The 18,660-nt window shown below is 51.0% G+C and overlaps 1 protein-coding gene across 2 annotated transcripts in view; it reads left to right on the top strand.

Annotated features, from left to right (window-relative positions):
• The window catches only part of Hspa12a (heat shock protein family A (Hsp70) member 12A), a 134,807-nt gene that overhangs the window by 1,298 nt on the left and 114,849 nt on the right, over positions 1-18,660 (top strand). Inside the window, exons 2-3 of one of the 2 annotated variants that reach the window (XM_060391749.1) lie at positions 9,216-9,286; positions 9,424-9,511. In XM_060391749.1, the coding sequence (XP_060247732.1) occupies positions 9,424-9,511 (88 nt within the window). In that variant the 5' untranslated portion in view covers positions 9,216-9,286. The remainder of the gene's footprint in view (positions 1-9,215; positions 9,287-9,423; positions 9,512-18,660) is intronic. The other variant, XM_060391747.1, reaches the window with a different exon arrangement.

Raw genomic sequence — 18,660 nt, 5'->3', positions numbered from 1 at the left:
CCCTTCTGGCATGTGTAGCTTGAGTCCTGTGTGTTAGGGAAAGCTTTGCTTTACATTCTCACCACCTGCAGCCTGTTCTTTTTTTCTGAACTTCTTGCCTGATTGAACCCTGAACCACAGATCTCAGCCCTTGGGCTGGCCCATTTGACTCTTTTCATTCTTCCTGTGCCCAGCTTGGGTCTCTGGGGCTGACACCTGGGTGCAGCCACTGAGCTCTATCTCCAGACCTCATTTAATTTTTTTTTTTCCTTTTTAAATGTGAGACTTGGTTTTATATACCCTAGGATGGCCTCACACTGGCTGTGTGATGGAGGATGACCTTGAACTCCCAGTCCTTCTGCCTCTGCCTCCTGAGTTCTGGGATTACAGGCATGGGACCTCATGCCAAGGAGAAAGCCTTGGTCTTCAGGCATGCCAGGCAAGCCCTCTGCCAGTGGAGCTGTGTCCTCAGCCCTCATTTACTATTTTAAGGGGAGACTGGACCACTGTGCAATGGCTTCTTCCCTTGCTATCCCACTGGCTTCTGTGTTGCATGTGGACAGAGCATGTGTGTCTTACTCAATACTGCGTCCGCAGCGTCACTATCCTCCCTAATAGATCAGATGTACAGTAAATAGTTATTGAACGAGTGAATGGATTCTGCACATAATACACCACAAGTAAACACGTACCTGACACTTGTTTTGGGGTTAGGTGAATAGTAAGTCCTCTGCCTCAGAAATGAGAAACAGGGATGGATATTTAGCCTGTAGAGAAATTGTTAGAGGATCAGAATACCATTGTGCAAGAGTGGGGTGTTTCTCAAAGTATAGGATGGGCAAGAAAGAAGTGGCTGGCTGGCTCCATGGCAGGGCTGAAGTGTGTTTGGTTCTACAGAAAGCAGTAAATCCAGGTAGAGAATGATGTAGAAAGGTTGAACGGTAAACTTGCCTCTGGGAAAAGATAGAGGAGAAAGAATGTAAAGAAAGCTAGATAGGCCTAGGTGATAGGATGGAGGCTGGAGGGCTGAGAAGACTTGGGGTTAGTTAGTGTAGTGTTCTAGAGTTGTAAAGGAGACATCTAGGGCCTGGCTTGGCGGATCGTGTGCACTAGCTCAAGTTCGTGTTTCCCAGAGAAAAGGGGAGGATGAAGACAGACGGTGTCTTCACAGTGTAGCGATGTAAAGAATGGAGGGGTTGGCGGAGGGAATTGGGGACAGAGTCTTCTTGAAATAGGAGCTGAGCTCCACAGAGGGAGAGATTGAGGACACAGGAGGAGGGCAGGAGCTATAACAGGAAACACACAAAATGAGCTTAGAGCAGCAAGCAGAAACTCCAGGTCCCAAAAGGCTAGGCTAGAAACTTGGCGCCATGTCAGGTGTGTGCCTGAGTGCAGGATGGTCTGACGGGGCGGGCTCCAGCATTGAATCCTGCTGTTCCAGTGGGGGAGGGGGGTCACAGCAAGCTTTTCTCTTCATAGATTAGTAGCATCTCATTTTCTTTAGGTGAGTCACCTTTATGACTGAAAATTAGAGTATGTTAGAGAGAAGGGTCATTAGCAACTAAGGTGTTTTCTTGACTCTTCATCTTCTCCAAAGTGAAACTTTGAGGGCAAAGAAGCCTAAGTGGCCCCTTTCCAACTTCTGCCATTCATTCGACAAACATTTCTTCACTGTTTGCCTTGTTCTGGAAACTACTCCAGAGCACTGAAGTTAGACGACATCTCAGCTTCACCCCGAACACGAGTCATCGGAACAGTGGGATCAGAGCTGGGAAACTCACTGGAAAGTCCCTGTGCTCTAGGCCATTACAGCCCACCAGAGTGGCCCAGTTAAAAGACTTCCTGAATGCCCCAATTTGACTTTCCTCAATTTTAGGAACACTGAGGATTTTACTGCAAAATATACCCAGACATGAAAATTGTACACAAGCTTCACGTGCTCTTTGTCTTTATACCTTGATGATTCTGTTTCCATTTCTACTGAGACTAAATGTCCAGGATGCCAACATCTGAGCATGAAAGGAGCGTGTGAGGCTGGGGCGGGGGAGGGGAGGAGAGCAGGCACGGGGTGGGGGAGGGGAGCAGGCACGGGGTGGGGGAGGAGAGCAGGCACGGGAGCAGGGGGGGGAGAGCAGGCACGGGGGCAGGGGAGGAGAGCTGGGGTGGGGGGGAGAGCAGGCACGGGAGCAGGGGAGGAGAGCAGGCACGGGGGCAGGGGAGGCTCAGGCCTGGCGCACACATGGCGAGAGGGGCTCTGTGCCCACCCTTTAGAAGGGAGCTGCAGTGCTAGAGTGCTCACGCCAGAGGTCTGCATGCCGAGTGTGAGGTGGGGTAGTGTGGAAAGGAAAACACCCACCCTGGGATGGAGTTGCCTCCAGCGTCTGGACTGATGGTCTCCTCTAACCCTTTTAATGATAACGAGAGCAGTGGTGTGCCCCATCAGCCCGCAGGCCACAGTAGCTGTGAACCCTGGGTGCTTCCATGGCCCTTTGTGGTTCACCCAGATTCTCCGCATATACAACAGCCACACCTTTACTCTCTTGTGTGTGCTCGATGCATGCTTAGAATTGGGAGCTCCTTGCATAGAGTTCAGGGTCCTCCTGGCAATTTTGGTTGGGAACCAGTGACTCTGTTTCCCTCCGTGACCCCTTCTACTCTGTAGTTGTGATTCAAGAGAAACATACCCAGGGCACATCCAATTGTTTCAGCGTGAAAGCCATTGTGGAAGCGATCAAATAGTCTTCAGTTCACATTTCTAAAAGACATCTCTAACCCATGTCAGTCATTTCATAAATGGATGAGGGTGAAGACATTTGTTCCTTTTTGTTCTCAGCCCTATCCAACACTTTTATTTAGATTGGAATTTATTTAGATTTGTCAGGACTTTAATGTTCAGAAGTGATTGTTCAGATGTTAGTGGGGCTGCTTGTTAATTCTTCTTTCCTGTTCTTGCTATCTGTGTTGAAAACCATTTTCACAGGGAACTAATGCACGTGATTGTAGGTGCCTTTCATCACAGACTTGTAGAAACTCTGGATGGACCTGATGGAAATGGAAAGAGTAACTCTTGCCTTCTCTCTTAGTTGGTGAGGCTGAGAAGTAGAGTTGCCAAACTAATGGCAAATATAAATACCCAAGAGTCGAATGCTAATTGATTAAAAAAAAAAAAAAAAGCTTTTTACGTTTGTTTTAATCTACCGATGCCCCTGGCAGTGGTCCTTGTCACTGTAGCAGCAACAGCAAAACTCCCAGCAGCAGCTGCCTTTGGCTTTGTCCTTTCACAGGACTGGACCTCTCGAGTCTGCGAACCAGAAGATAAGTGACTGGCCAGAGTTCACAGGGTTGCTGGAGAGCAGCACTGCAGCCTGAACTCAGGTGTGCTGGCTCCAGAACCCCTTCCTTCCCTGTCACACCCCGTTGCCATCGTCACAGGTTCTGTTCCCTCCTGCTGGCTCTGGCTGGTCTTGGTGCCCCTCCATGACACAGACAGTTGAGTGGCCCACACTGAAGTGTCTGAAGACTCACGATGTATCATGTGGTTCTCTCATGACCAGTTCCTATTGTGACTGTCCCAGGAGCTACCTAAGCACAATCAGAATTCAGACACCCTAAAGAGGCAAGGAGTTTCTTTAAGTCACTGCTACGCTATTGGAAAATGCTAATTATCATGTTCTTCCCCGGGATGTTTACATCACACTCATGCAGAAGTCTTTTTAAAATATTAAATTACAGCCAAAGTTAATAACCACTGCGGTGAGTCAGAGCTGAAAGAGAATGACTGAGGCCTCCCCCAGGATGACTGAAGGAAGCCGTGCAGCCAAGGAAGCCAGAAGTGTTGAGTCTTGGAACTCATGGCTTCAGCTGGGGCCTTGTGCACGTCACAATGCCCCTTGAGTTCACTTCCTCATTGACCAGTATTTTTAATTTCGTAGTGTTACTGTGAGGCTGAATAAGCACACACACACACAAACTCTCTCTCTCCTGCCACACACACAGAAACTGATGTTAGCGCCCAAGAAATGACGCAAAGGCAAAGTGCAGCGTTTGTTCTGTTGAAAACCTTTCTTTAGCTCTGTACAGAAATCCAGACTGAATAGACTGGTAGGGGAGGCCTTCCTTTAAAACAATGTTAGTGACCTTTGAAAGTGATTAGTCTCCTGGAAAAGCATCACTTTTGCCGTGACCTTTAGCATTTGTGTGGCATTATAAAGTTGATGTGTTATTTCTCTCTCGCTTTCTGGCAAAGCAGAAAGCTTAAGCTGAAGCTAAAGTGTGACTGCTCAGAGTTGGCGCCCTGTCAGAGGCTGTTTCAGACTCGGCCTTCCGGCCATTTGTTCTCAGGCCTTTGACACTGAAGACCAGCAGATAGCATTGGAGGAGCTGCGATGGCAGCTTAATTGGTATTTTTCAGGAAATAGACGTGCAGTTTCTGTATAGCCAAAAGCAAGGCAATTATCCATCGAATTCAGAACATAAAGAGAAGAGGTAAAGATCAGGCCAAAGTTCTTTAAGCAACCTATTTTGCCATTTTTAAAATAGGTTATAACTTTAAAGCTTTATAGACATAAATGCAACCTGAAGGGACTTTGTGGCGTAAGCACAAGTCTAATAAAGCCAAGTAATACAGAGAAAGTGTTCTACTAAGCTAGATTTTTCTCATCTGCAGTTCTTTTCTTGATACAAGTAGCAATATAAGGCAATTGCTTTTATTTTGAGCAATGAAAATGTTATCCTGTGTGTCTTTCACATAGACAGCAAAGAAGAAAGAGCAAGGTTCCCAGTTAAGAGAACCAGGTTGGTGGGCGTTTGTTTTGTTGTTTTGTGTTTATTTGTAGTTATGTGTGCTGGTGCCTGAGGAGGCCAGGAAAAGGCCTCAGGTCCTCTGGAGCTGGTGTTGTAACCAGCTGTGATCTAGGGTGGGAGGAACTGAACTTGGCTCTGAGGCAGGGGTGTGAAGAGCTTTTAGGCCCTGAGCTGTGTCTGGCCTCCCAGCTGTGTCATCAAGTAGAGGCAAAAACCCAAGAGCATTTCCTCCAGGGCTGTTGGGAGGGCCTGAGATTGGAGCCCTCTCTCCCAGCCCCGGATCTCCTAGCCTGTCAGTTTTGTTACTGCACTAGAGAGAACTAATATGTTGTTTGACTTCTGTAATTAAACTTGAGAACCTGGCTGAAGGGGGTTTCCGCTTCCCTGGAGCTAGTGCCCGCACTAGGAGAGGGGTAATTGTCACAAGTTTGGGATTTTGTGTTTATCACTGAGGGACTGTGCCAGGCTGGGCTTTATCTTCCTGGCTGGACTTGTGTTTGTATTGCCCCCTTCACACACTCAACAATTCTAGTATTTTCATTATTTTAAAGACTAGCAGCCACCTACGTGGAACAGTTCTTCTCCCAGAATTGTGACTGGGGAAGTGAACTCTAGGACTTCAGTGAATGGAATTGGTTGAGGCCTATTTCTCGGTAGTGATTTAATCATGTTTTTCAAATATGCCAGTCATAGGAGAATGATTGTGGAGCCCAGTGCACTTTGCCAGTGAGGTAATGCACTAGATGAAATTTCCTCTTCAAATTTAGTACAGTAGGTGGGGTCACGTGGCAGCGAGGCTGCGGGATGATGAAGTAGGAGGCCTGTTGACTCAGGAAGACCGTTTCCACTAATCCTCCAAGGAGAAACTGAGCGAGGCTGAGACTGAAATGTTGTTTCTCCCAAGTTCTCAGCCTCAGTCTGGCCTCTGAAGTACAGGAAGAACACGGAAAGGAGACGTGAAATGAGCCTCACAGGGTGGGGGTTTTTAGGGGGGCCCTGTCAGCCATCCTCCACACCCTGCACCTACTAAAGAAGTTTTCTGTCTCGAGAATTTTAAAAGCAGAGTTCTGTTTGGGGAACACACACCCCGTGTATGTGTGTATGTGTTCATGCTCTCCTTCTCTTAGGGATGCTGTGGGGGTAGCCTGAAACTCTTCACACTCTTGTCCACTTCTTAATGTTAAGACAAGCGTGGGTGTCCTGGCACCAGCTAGAGCCTTGCTACTGCTCCTCCAGGCCCCACTTTCTTGAACCGTGTGGGTTAGGGTTCAGGTGCCACATCTGATTTATAGGTGTGTTCTCTGTAGACACGGGTCTTTGCCCTCAGGCCACCTGTGTCATCTGTAGCTTGTGGAGGCATTCGTAAGGCATCGAGAGAGTCGGTCACACTGTCCAGACTGCCGCAGTGTGGCCATTGCAGTTGGGTATTCTAAAATAACTGGTGACTCCAGGACCTGAGGAAGGCCCAAGGTTTGAACCAAACGAAAAGGGAAAGGACAGAACAGGGGACTCCAGGCCCAGTCATGCTCCCCGACTTCTGGGAGGAGGGAATGGGCATGGCGCAGCTATGTGTGACTTCCCCATCCATGTCCCCACACACTCATCCAGCGAGCGTGCCCTCTTGCACTCTTCAGGCCTTTCCGGCCTTCCTTCCCTTGGCCAGTGATCCTGCCCCGGCCGCTGCAAATGAGGCTCAAGCAGGGTGAAAACTCGAGACCTTCAGCAGGGGCCGGGCGAGGCTGGAGGCTGGCTGAGTTGACAGGGCCTGACCACGGGTTTCTGGTCACGGTCGGTGGCCGAGGTTCACAGTACAGAGGTTGAGATACAGAGGTTACAGGCTCAACGTGCTCAGTCGTGGTGAGTTAGAGATAAAAGTCATCAAGTCAGACAGAACCTTGAGCACAAACATATTTTATCTAGTTCCAGGCTGATCATCAGTTATATCTGTATATAATTGTCTCATTTGCTGACAACAGTTTAAACAGTTTTTGAGATAGACTCTCACCATGTAGCTCTAGCTGGCCTGGAACTTGCTGTGTAAATCAGGCTGTCCTCAAACTCGCAGAGATCACCTGCAAACCTCTTTGGTACTGGGATTCAAGGGGTGCACCATCACGCCCACCTCTAAAATACCTTTTAAATATAAATATAAATAAATGCTAAGGTTCGTCCAGTGGCCTCCCACCTCATTCTCCATGGTCGACGATTGTTTCCCTGTCTACAGTGAGGCGCCGGGCAGTGACCTTTCACGGGGCTCTGGTGTGCAGTGTCCTCTGCCTTTTTCAGAATTGAACTTGTAAGTGGTCTTCTCGTGGCGTGGAGTGCCAGACTCTTGTCAGAACGCCGGCAGGTGCTCTGCCTTTTACCAATGGTGCAGCAGTGACCATACCTACTGCCTTGGCTCATGGGCTGCAAAGGAGCCCGCGGTGGGTGGAGAAAGGCTAGCCGGGGATGCTTCGTTCGCGGGCGCCTCACAAGGGCACTTCTGTCCAGCAGCATGCAAGCGTGGGCTCTCACCTGTGCAGGAAAGGGACCGGTCACTAACAAGTTCCCTGTCTGTTTAGCTGGGAGGTTCGTGCTCTCCCCCTCCCCCAAGGTGAATTACTCCTGCTTCTCAGCATGGTGAAGCTTATTTAATAAAGCTGTTTGTGAAAATTCAAGTGTGTGGTCCCAAGCCCACAGCGTGTCACTGCTGCCGCCAAGTGACAAGCCAGAAACAGCCATTCTTCCTTCCCAAAACGGGCGGGTGAGGCTCTCCCCCTTCCACCTTCTTGGCTCTCCTCCCTCCCACCGTGGGCTGCACCTGGACTAAGAATATCCTGATTCATTAGGAAAATAACTTGTCTGGTTATAGTTAATTTTAGGGTTAAGGATGTTTGTGTTTTGTTTCGGATACAGAAATCATGAGGCAACAAGAGGGAAATTCTGTCTGAAATCTGATGGGTCCCATCTCCAAACACAGGGGCTCTTGGGTTATATGCAGAGCCCTTCTCCTCGGCCTCATTGTTCCTCAACTGGGCTAAGAGCTTTTCAATTGCTGTGACATTTTCAGACCGGGAAGCGGCTGTGCTTGCTACAGTGTAATGTTTTACAGGCAATTACTTGATATGATCAATGGAGCAATTCCCTTTCCAGAAAGGAACCAACGAGATCAAGTTAAATCATTAGAGAGAAAGACGAAGTGGAGAGAAGGGGTTCATCTCCTTAGCAGTCCCAGAGCTATGGACGCGGCCATAGCGACACACAGCGACACTGGCCCTTTAAGACAATGGCCGCTCCCCCCCTGCCCCTGCTGTGGCTGTTGGGGTCTAAACCTCCGTGCAGTCCATTGTGGCCACAGTAGGAGGCACCTCCAGCAAATGTGCCAGACCAAGCTGGGGTGGGGGTGGGGGCTAGAGGCTTTCAATAAGCCCCACAGCTGGAGAGGAGTGCCACAGCAGCAGCAGGGCTGGGCCCAGGCGTGTGATGGGGAAGGGCCAGCCACCCCTCCTGCAGGCTGAGCTCAGAGGGCGTCAGCCACGGCGGCTTGTTCGCTGGCTCTTCTCCCTGAGCTTAATATGCCGAGGTATTTAGCTTAAAGCAGTAACTGCTGCCTCCCTCTCCCCCGATCATTACTAAGAACAGCCCAAGTATCTTCTGTCTTTGTGCCCCCACACTAACGTTTTCTGCTTCTACCGCACACTGCCTGCTTGACTTTACTCATCCTTAGCAAAGAGACAGGCTCTCCTGCCCACGCTGCACACAGCACCCATCCCCTCCCCCCCTCCCCGAGGGAGCTGGATCCTGCATCCCACCACGCATTCATCACCCACACACCTCCTGTGAACCACTGTTCTCAGAGCTCCTTGGAACACAGAAGAAGATGAGGTCTGCTTCCTGGCCATACCGTGTTGGGGGCTGGAAGAGGGAATAAATGACGGAGCTACCCGTGGCTCTGTGGGAGCCGCTTTCCATCTGGGTACCCTTCTGAGAATACTGAGCAGGGTGGGGGAGGCCAAGAAGGGACCTGGGGACCAAGAAGTACACTGGTTGCCGGCAGTGTGCCTTGGGAAACAGGACAAGTTTTTGACGTAGGGGTCTGGAGAGATGGCTCAGAGGTTAAGAGCACTGGCTGGTCTTCCAAAGGTCCTGAGTTCAATTCCCAGAAACCACACGGTGGCTCATCACCATCTATCGTGAAATCTGGTGCCTCTTCTGGCACACAGGTGTACATGCAGGCAGAACACTGCATAAATAATAAATCTTTTTTTAAAATTTATTTTGACTTTGTCCACCAAGAAAAGAGAGGGACAAGAAGCTGGTGTGACTCCTGGCTTGGGCAGCTCATCCTGCCCATAAGCCCTGACATTAGATACAAGTTCCCCAAGTTCACGGAACTTCCTTCCATCCTATTGTTTCTTCCGTGATGCAGTGAGGCGTTTTCTGTCTTACAGATGAAAACATCTGAGACTCTGGACTAAGCACTCGTGCAAGACCACACAGCAAGGAGGTAGTGGGTGCCAAGGTAGGCCCAGAGCCAAGCCCCTCTGCCATCTCTCCTCCCAACTAGCTTCTCCTCAGACTGCCCGCCAGCGGGAGTGTGTGGCTGAGGAGCCACAGCACACAAAGTGTTCACAGTGAAACTTTCTTCCCCTCCTGCAGATGGAGAGTGTCGGCGTGTACGGATTCTGTGGGTGCAAAGGAAAGAACAGAGCGAAGTGTGAGTCGAGGCGGGAAATAACGGCAGAAGGTAGGGAATGAGCTCCTGTGTGAGTATTGACCTGGCCTCTGAAGGGATGGCTCCCCCACCCCATCCCTCCTGAGAGGGAGCAGGCACACCGGGAATCGCACAGAGAGGATGGTTGAGGACAGTGTTCATGGGGAGTGTGGCCCTGCTCACTGGTCAGAGCTGCGAGTGGCCTGGTTTCTGTGGGTCCTGCTGGGCCGGTGCTGTCTCCAAGCTCCACGCTGGTGGCCCTGGAGACCGGCTGCATTTGGTGCCATATGCAGGCAAGAAGACATGGCCCCTCTGGCATTCCAGGCTCATTTGTGAGGATGGTCTTCAAGCCCCTCCTTCCTCATGCCTCCCTCCAATTCCAGAGAAAACAAGTGGGCTATTCATGTAAAAGGAGAAAGGGGGAGGGGGTGCCACCACAGACTCCATTGAAAGCCACTGGCTGTTCATTTACATTCACACTTTTTAAAAAATGTTAACTAATGATGTTAAATGGTCCGCCAAAGGTCCTGGCAGGTCAGTTGTAGAAGTGTCATTTCTGCCTAATTAGGGCTCTTGTGGCTGCCCCAGGCTTCCAGTGCAACTGGTGACAAGCGGGAGCTGACAGCTTCAATTGCTGCGGGGAGGAAGGTTGGGCGGTCATGTTTTCCAACTCGGCCAGGTGTTTGCTGAATGGGGGAGGGCCTGGCGAGATCTGAGTGAGCCTCTATGATCCTTTTCTTTCTCTCTACCCTCCTGAGTCCTTCCCCTTTGCCTGTCTTGTCTTGTGTCAAGGTCAAGAATGGGCTTTGCTAATTCAGCCATTTGGATTATCTCTGGGAGGTCGTTAGCAGTCCCAGCCCAGTGGTTTCAAGTGGTCCCAGAGCCCAGATGCTGGATTTTCCCCCTTCCCTAAAAATCAGAGAAAAGAATAAGAAAAGAAATGCTCTGGATAGTAAACAATAATGAGTAGAAAACAAAACCAAAAATTGTCACAGAAAGCTCCGCAAGTGTTAAAAATCGCTACCAGGAAAACTGCTTAGAGAGAAACAGCGGTGGGCACTGCTTTAGATGTTGGAAAGAAGACAGTCTGGCAACAGTCCTTGCCGGCTTCCGTGGGCTGGACTGTTCTGGCACATGGCAGGTGCCTGCTTAGCTATTTGCCAGTGTGATTTTTTAAGAGCAAATGCCAGGTTGAGAGGCACGGGACTGAGGAGATTAGGAAGCTGCTGCTCTCCATGCTGCCCCCACCTTTCCGGGCATGCTTTCTGAATTTCTCAGTTGCTCCTAAAGTAAACTTGTGGGTCGATAAGATGATCTTGGTTGTTCTGTTTTGTTTTCATAAGAAAACAAGCTAACTGTCGCTGGTGCTGAGCGCCCCTGACTTCAGCAACCACTGCCCTTCCGGATGGCCCCTCAGCAGGGCGGGACATCTGGGTCCCAGGTCTGAGTCTGTGTCTCCTTCCCTAGCGGCTCATGAATTGAACACAGAAGCACGGGAGGGCACGTGAACACACATGCACACTTGAAGCACATTCCTGGGTCTGTGGCACAGTGGCAGGATAATGCGTGGACACTTGGGGGCAGGGCCACATTACAGGGAGACTGAGCTGGAGAATCAATGCTTTATGAAAAGTCCAGACTAGAGCCACAGGCCTGAGGCGGGAAGGGGTGTGTGAGGGGTGGTGTCTACAACGTCCCTCAGCTCTTCCTTCCCGGCTGCTGCACCTGCTCGCTCTCATATTGCACGGTGAGAACTGGGGCCTGGAGAACGGACTTCCAGGCCTGATGGTTTGTTGTCAGAAGAGGGTTACAAAGATTAAACAGACGGCTTACATCAGCACATCTGGGCTGAGGCCCTGTGTCTTCCCTAGTCCTCCATGGCTGAAGGTTACATGTCGTTCTGTGGGACAAGCTGATTCCTAGCCTCTAGTCAGAGACTGGACCTCGCTGAGTTGGGCCTCTTCAGAGCCTGGCTCAGAAAGTACTCAGCGCACGTGAACAAAGAAAGCGGGCAGGATTGTCTGCTAGGCATGCTCAGGGCGAAGCGTGAGGAAACCAACCGGGGCTTATTCCAGCAGTTCTCTTTGTTTGCCGTGCCCAGGGTTGGGGTGCTCCTCCATCACCACCTCTCTCACCCCGTCATGGCACACTTGTCTCTTTCTCCTCCTCTCAGGTGACCTGCATCGTGCCACTCAGTTTTCCGGGGACTGCTTATGTCTCAGGCTTTCTGTGACTTTCTCTCTGAGCACGGTCCTGAGCCCCTCTGCCCTCCCCGCCCACACCCACCTCCATTGACTCTCCACCCTCAGCTCTGATCGCAGCCAGCCTCCTCGGAGGCCCAGCGATTGTTGTGTGGCTCTTGTAAATGCAGAAAAAAGTGGCCACTTAAGAGTCTGCTCGTGCTAGGAAGATAGGTGTTTACACATCATCGGGAGGGATTAGTGGGAAAGAAAACCCTCTATAGCATCTAAGTCAGAGTGGAAAAAATCAGCTAATTAGTTACAAAAACTAAAACAAACGAGTGGAGTGCATGGACAGAGACAGGACGGTGCGGTTGGCAGAGGTGGCGTTTGCCGCCCTGGGCAGCCCGTGGGGCCCTGGAGAGCCAGAATCGTGTTCATTACACTTGCTCTCTGAAAGGCAAACCCAATGTGCGCTGTTACAGTCTTCAGCCCTTGACCGTCTTCTCCACATCTGACCCTCCTTCCTCTTTGACCTTGAACCTCGACTCTGGATGTGGCAATTCCCCGGCCCTGTTTGGATGTTTCATGCCCGTGAGCAGACTCTGCTCGGTTGGACTGCCTGCCCTCCCTGCCTTTTGTTCTCACAAACATCTGTTTCTAGGAAAGATTCAACTCCACACCACATCCACAGAGCTCCTCCCGAAGCCTCCCAAGTGAGACTGGCCTTTCTGCCTTTGTGCCCGCTTGAGCTCCATGTTCTTCTCAATAACAATAACTAACACTGATACCAGTGATAATGAGAGCTCATTTTACTGAGTGCCTTCTGGAGTCCAAAGGGTAAGGGCTGCCAGTGTTGTGTTCTGTAAGCGTCACACCATGAAGAAGGCGCTGTTGTAGCTAGTTTAGTAAAAGAGGCTCTGCAGCTCCAGGGGGTGCTGGATGTAGCGTGGTTTCCAGGCAGTGAAGTTGAGACCTGAGTTAGCATGGGTCAAGTCCATCATTGGCTGCTCTCGTTTAGACCTCCAGAAGACATCCTGCCCCCTGCTCATGGGCTGGAGCGTGGGGTTTTCAGCTTGTACCCTCACTGACTGGTGAGCTCCTTGGAACTGGGGACACTCAGCTAGGACTGAGGCCCAGCAGGTGCTTTAATAAAGTTCAGTTATGCTAAACGTTTATGTATGTGCATGTGTATATTTTTCTCCTTGTCTCCTATGTGTATGCCCACATTAATATATGCATGTAAATATATGCATATTTCACATACATATGTGCACACATATTCATGTTCTATATACCATCTGCCAATATGTATACAGACATGCATATGTATGTCAACATGCCCTGCACCTATGTAAGAGTGTTTGCGGTGGGAGAGAGGATCCGTTGAGGTCTGGAAGCATGTGAGCACGCTGTGTGGTTCGCTGCCTTTGAAGTCTGCATCCGCCTGCATCCTGGCCTGCGTGTTCCTTGACACGCCTGCAAACTCTGCAGTGTCTGCAGGTAATCCTCTGTGTTTACACCTCAAGGCCCACTGGCAGTGGGGCCTCAGGGAGCATGGTATCACCCTAACCCTGAGGGCCCATCCCACTGTGGAGGGCCGCACTCCCTGGGCACTTGCTGTTCCTTTTGCATGACCCTGACTGAGCCAGCAAGCAGCATTTCTCCGGGATTTGGGATTCAAATGCCTGCTTGTGTTTCTGCCCTGAGTTTTCTCAATGATGGGCTGGCCAATAAGACGAAATAAACCGTTTCTTCCCTCAAGTGTCTGGGTCAGAGTGTTTTGTCACCAGCAGGGATTAACCTGAAATGGTGCAGGCTGGGAGGGGCCAGGCTGATAACGGCCTGGGTGAAGGATGGCCTTCACACCAAGGCTCTGCTGGACTTTGAGACAACAGTGATTGGGAGTGTGGAGAAGGCTGAGCGACAACCAGTTTGGGGCAGCAAACCCTTCTACGTCTCCTTGCTTATCTCTTGCCTCCTAATGCCTCTGGTGCAAGGAGCACTTCCGTGTGCCGCTCACCTGCCTGCTGTGTGCGCGAAGACTTGCAGCCCCTTCTGTGCTTCTCTCTGACATGAGAAATCCAGCGGTGCAGCGGCTCAGATAAAAACATGGAAGCACACTGGTGCTCCTCCTACGTCTTCACCACTCTGCAGAGCTCAGTCAACTGTGCTTCTATCAGAATGGCATATCTGCCTGTCATGGCTCATGAACCCTTGCAAATATGTGGCATTCTTTCACAGAAGTCAGAATTCATGTCCGTATAAAGATGGCTTCCCAAAGCATGGCTCTTTAATGCTCTACTGCAGTGATGGCTTGGATGCGAGGCTGTCTCTCAAGGTTCTGTATGAGACTTAGTATTTTGCTCTTTCCAGCTTGAACTTATCCTCAGCCCCAAACACAGGTTTTACTCAAGCCCTGTGCATGGTAGGCAATCACTCTGCCACTGAGCTAGACCTCGGTCCTCTGTCCTTGGAACTCCTGACGTCTTGAAGGAGCAGCCCTGCGTCTTCATTTGGGTAGGATCTCCTCAGGCCTCTCTGACTGTAAGTCACAGAGTGAAAGCCTTAAAACTTTAACATGTGTCCACCTGTCCCAGCCCCTCCCCCCCCCGGGCAGCAGAAGAGACTGGGTGCTTTTTAAGAAATGGGTCTGGGATCAGTGAACTGGCTCAACAGGTGAAAGTGCCTGCTACCAGCCCCAACGGTACGGATATGGCTTCCACTGTCAGCCCAGGGAATGCCACGATGTCATACTCAGGGAAGTAAGCTGAGGTTTTCAAGACTCTGGTTGAGGGACTAAGTAATCTCTCTGAGGAAAGCCCTGAGGTGCTCTAGAGTGGAGGATGATCTTGAGGGCATTTGGCCCTTTGAATCTTCAGATTCCACCTTCCGGATTTAACCAAGTATGCGTGAGAAATCAGTGAAAATCAGGAGTTCCCAACCTCTGCTCTTGTCATCGTCCCTAAGCATAGTTGTGTGGGAGCTGCCCCAGCATGCTGGCGTTTGTGCTCATAATGTGAGGAATCTAGAGATGATTTAAAGTATTCAGGAGATGTGTCAGCTCTGTGCAAGGACTATTCCATTTTATGTCAGTGTCCTGACTTGTTGGTGCCTGTGGGGTTCCTGGGGCTAATCCCCCTAGATACTGAGAGAGGTCTGCCTGCAACCCAGTGGGACCCGAGTATACAGTGCGCAAAAGCTGTCTGCTTCTTCTCCCCAAGTATCGACAACAGCTGTGAGCCCAGCACTGACAGTGTTGGTGGCAATGGTGTGGTGGCTTTGGTACCAGCATAAGAGGTGTCTGTCATCCTCATCTGGACTCAGTCGTATCAGGTGCTCAGGGTGGCCCCTGCCAATGGTGGGAGGGCCCTGTGGGTGTCTCTGTGGAAGACAGAAGCTTGGGTAGGAAGAGAGCATAGAAGGTGTGATGGAAGGAGGAAGATACCACCAATAGCTGTGAGAACATAAACAACCGTTAATGTTTAAAATTCTTGATTCATGAAGACAGAAATGACAAGAGTCAGAGTGTTTCCAAGACATCAGTGAGCTGGCCAGCTGACAGACAAGGGCTTCGTTTTCCCTGGGGTGGGGGGAGCTGAGCAGTCAGCTCGTTCAGCAGACACCTGGGGAGCCCCACCAGGTTGTGGGGTCACATGGCTAGATTTGAAACCTGGCTCTGCCATCACCACTCTGACCTTGAGGATGTCACACTATTCCTCAGCTGCCAACACCATCTCTGTCCTGAGAAATGTGAGTAGGCTAAGTGCCTCACTCCTGAGGTCTTAGGAGGTTCAGATGCCTGCGAGGCGTCTGCCACAGGGCCTGGCACAAGTTAAGCTTCTAGCTAATATGGGTTATGACCCACATAACTAACTACAGCACCGTTTGTGTGTGAAATGAAGCCCAGAAGGAAGCACTGTGTTAACTGCTATCATGTGGTAGCGAGGCTATAGGTGATTTGGTCAAATTAACCCTCCCCCCAGGGTGTACAAGCCACTTACTTGTGAGATTTTAAAACAGAAGGGAGAGTAATCCCAGCTGACGTCTCTGGTGCTTTTCTCAGCTTCGTGGGCACCCCTGCCCCATCCTGTTTCTTGAACAGGACGAGCGGAAAGGAATGCCCAGGCTGGTGCACTGATGACATCCCGTGGACTGTCAGCTTGAAGTTTCCAGCTTTGCTCTTCACTCAGGGAACATCTATTAACCTGTTCTGTGGGCAGGTGGGACAGCAGGGTCTGAGGAGACAAGGTCATTGGTTCTCTGTGGGGCTGGCTGGTCCCCATTCCTGGGTCATCAGAGCAGCATTTGATGGTGAAATGATCACTGCAGAAGTGAGGAGTAGCTTGACCCGAACTTGACCCCCAGCTGTGTTGGGGCTGGGCATTACACATGCAGGCACTTTGCTCTATGTTATCTCTGAAACTCTAAAGCAAGCTGGCTTGGTGAGGAGGGTTTGCTCCCCCATAGAGAAACCCTCTGCCAAGTGGATCTCAGCCCTGGCAGGCCTGAAACTTCATATATAGGCCAGCCTGTCCTTAACCTCAGAGCTCTGCCCACCTCTGCCTCCCAAATGCTTGGAATAAAGGCATGCGCTGCTACACTGAACACAAAAGCTCTTAGGTGCCCAAGCTTTGGCGTCCCTTGGAGCACCCCACTGCAGAGCCAGTGGTTGTCAGAGCACGGATAGGTGTGTTTTCCTTGGCATTGTAGCATGATGTCATCGACAGAGTTTCACATTCAAGAACCACGCAGTCACAAACAGTTACAAAACTATCTCTTACTGTTCCGAGTGAGCGTGCGGCTTTGCATCGCGTCACATTCATAGCAGCTCCAGGGATCACGTGTTGGAGAGCTGTGGAAACGCTGGAGAGTGGGAAAGAAGTCCTAAAGCACAGTGGCTAAAGTTCCATTACCAGGTCCCTGGTGGGGAAATGGCTGACCGTGTTTTCCTTCTAGTCATTTAAAGAAAATTAACGAGAGCTAACTCTGGTTTGGTGAAAAGGAGGAATGGGCGGAGGCAGCAGCGGTGGCGGCGGCGGCGGGAGGAGTGGGGTCTAGGGTTAATAATCTGGGTTTTTCTGGCAAGGGTAACACGGACCAGTACCTTTGGTACACACAAAGAAAAGAGAAGATAGCACAGATGTCACTCCTTACACAACTGTTGGCATTGTGTAACTGGGTGGTTTCTGCCTCCTTGACCAGTGTGCAGACCGTTTTAACACCATCCGGGGGTCTTCCCCCATCAGAGAAACAGTCCATCAGGAGGCCAAGACGCTGAGCAGGTGTGTGCCTGGGCGTGGCCCCTCCCCACACCATGCAAAGGGAAGCTTGAGCCATAGTCCCCTCTGGTGGTTGAAATGAGAATGGCGCCCAGAGGCCCTGAGTTGGTTTGGCTGTTTGGAAAGGATTATAGGAGGGGTGGCCCTGTTGGAGGAGGGGTCACTTGTTGCCACCTTTGAGGTTTCAAAGACACATGCCATTCCCAGCATGCTCTCTGCCTGCTGCTTGTGGCTTGGGATGTGTGCTTTCAGCCATCCCTGCTGCCTCCTCTTCCCTCTGCCATCATGAACTCTAAGCTCCCTGGAGCCATAAGCCCATCTAAACGCTTTCTTCTTCATCACAGCAAGAGGAAAGTACCTACAGCACCCTCAAACAGCACGGAGGACTCCAGGCAGCGGTGAACATTATGGCTTCTCCTTCTTAAGGAGTATCATTCCAAAGAAAGAAAGGAATCCCTCTGGGGACCAGGGCTGCTGGGACCCAATGGCAGAGCTGCTTCACACAGCGAGGTGGTGCCTGGACGTAGCTGCACATGATGGCCGCAGGAGTGCAGGCGGTCCAGAGTGAGAGCTTCCTTAGTAACGATGGGTGGCTGGAACGATTCAGGTGCTGTGAGGGCCGGCAGCGTGGGTGCCCTTAAAAGTTCAGGCCCCGGGAGAAGGCCTTGAACACACTGATTGGACCTTGTTTGGGGCACCGTCAGCCTGGCACTTGGCTGACATTAGTTGTGTGTGGAGGCTGCAGAAACTCACTAGACACTGGGATGCATGTGAACCCCGAGGTGGGGCATGGCTGGAAAGGAGTGAGTTCAAGATGTGTCCAAGGAGGGAGCCGGCTGTCAGTGAGCACTCAAGGGTCAGAGCTCGGCAGCTCTGGAGCTCAGTCAACTTCCTGCACATCTCAGGGGCTGGCTCCCCCTTGAAGGATCAGAGACAAAACCTTTGTGGACACAGGAGCCACGGACGTGCCTTAGGGCTGTAGCTCTCCCGGCCCTGTCCGTGGCTCTCTGGTCCTGACCTCTGTAGCAGCCAGTGTCAAGCAGCCAGTAGCACACACTCAAAAGAGTTTATTTGTTTGCTTTTGATACAGGGTCTCTCTGTGTGGCCCTGGCTGTCCTGTATTCACTCTCTAGACCAGGCTGGCCTGGAACTCAGAGATTTTCCTGTCTCTGCCTCCTAAGCACTGGGATTAAATGTGTGCACCACCACCTGGCAGTTTAGGTGGGAGTAGAATATTCCAAAGAAAAGTGAGCCTTGACACACCCAGATTACCTCAGACAGTCCACACAACTTGTGTAAGAGGGCACCAGTCACCTGCTTCTCTCCCTCCATGTTGTTTATTCCCATATATTGGACTCGTGCAGGGGAAATCCACCAATCTGGGCCACATTTACTTTATTCTTAGTTGTGGCTGTTGCTGACTGACTACAAAGACCTGACACTAATAGAAAGTGTGTTGGGCGGGTGTGGTGGGGCACACCTGCGATCACACCGCTCGAAGCGCTGGAGCAGGAGGATGGAAGTACTGAGGCCAGCCTGGGTTACAGTGAGCCCGAGGTCAGCCTGAACTGCATGGCGACATGCAAAGCCGCAGCAGCCTGGGTGTGGGCAAACTTCCGGGGCTCCGGTTCCTCTGCCAGCTGCAGGGCTGAGGAGGCGACTCCTAGGTGAGAATGTGTGCCGCACGCAGGCCCCCAGGTGTGGGCAGGGAGCAGGCCTC

The sequence above is a fragment of the Meriones unguiculatus genome, chromosome 1, assembly GCF_030254825.1.
Source record: "Meriones unguiculatus strain TT.TT164.6M chromosome 1, Bangor_MerUng_6.1, whole genome shotgun sequence".
Lineage (NCBI taxonomy): Eukaryota > Metazoa > Chordata > Mammalia > Rodentia > Muridae > Meriones > Meriones unguiculatus.
This window is presented reverse-complemented; position numbering and strand designations above follow the sequence as displayed.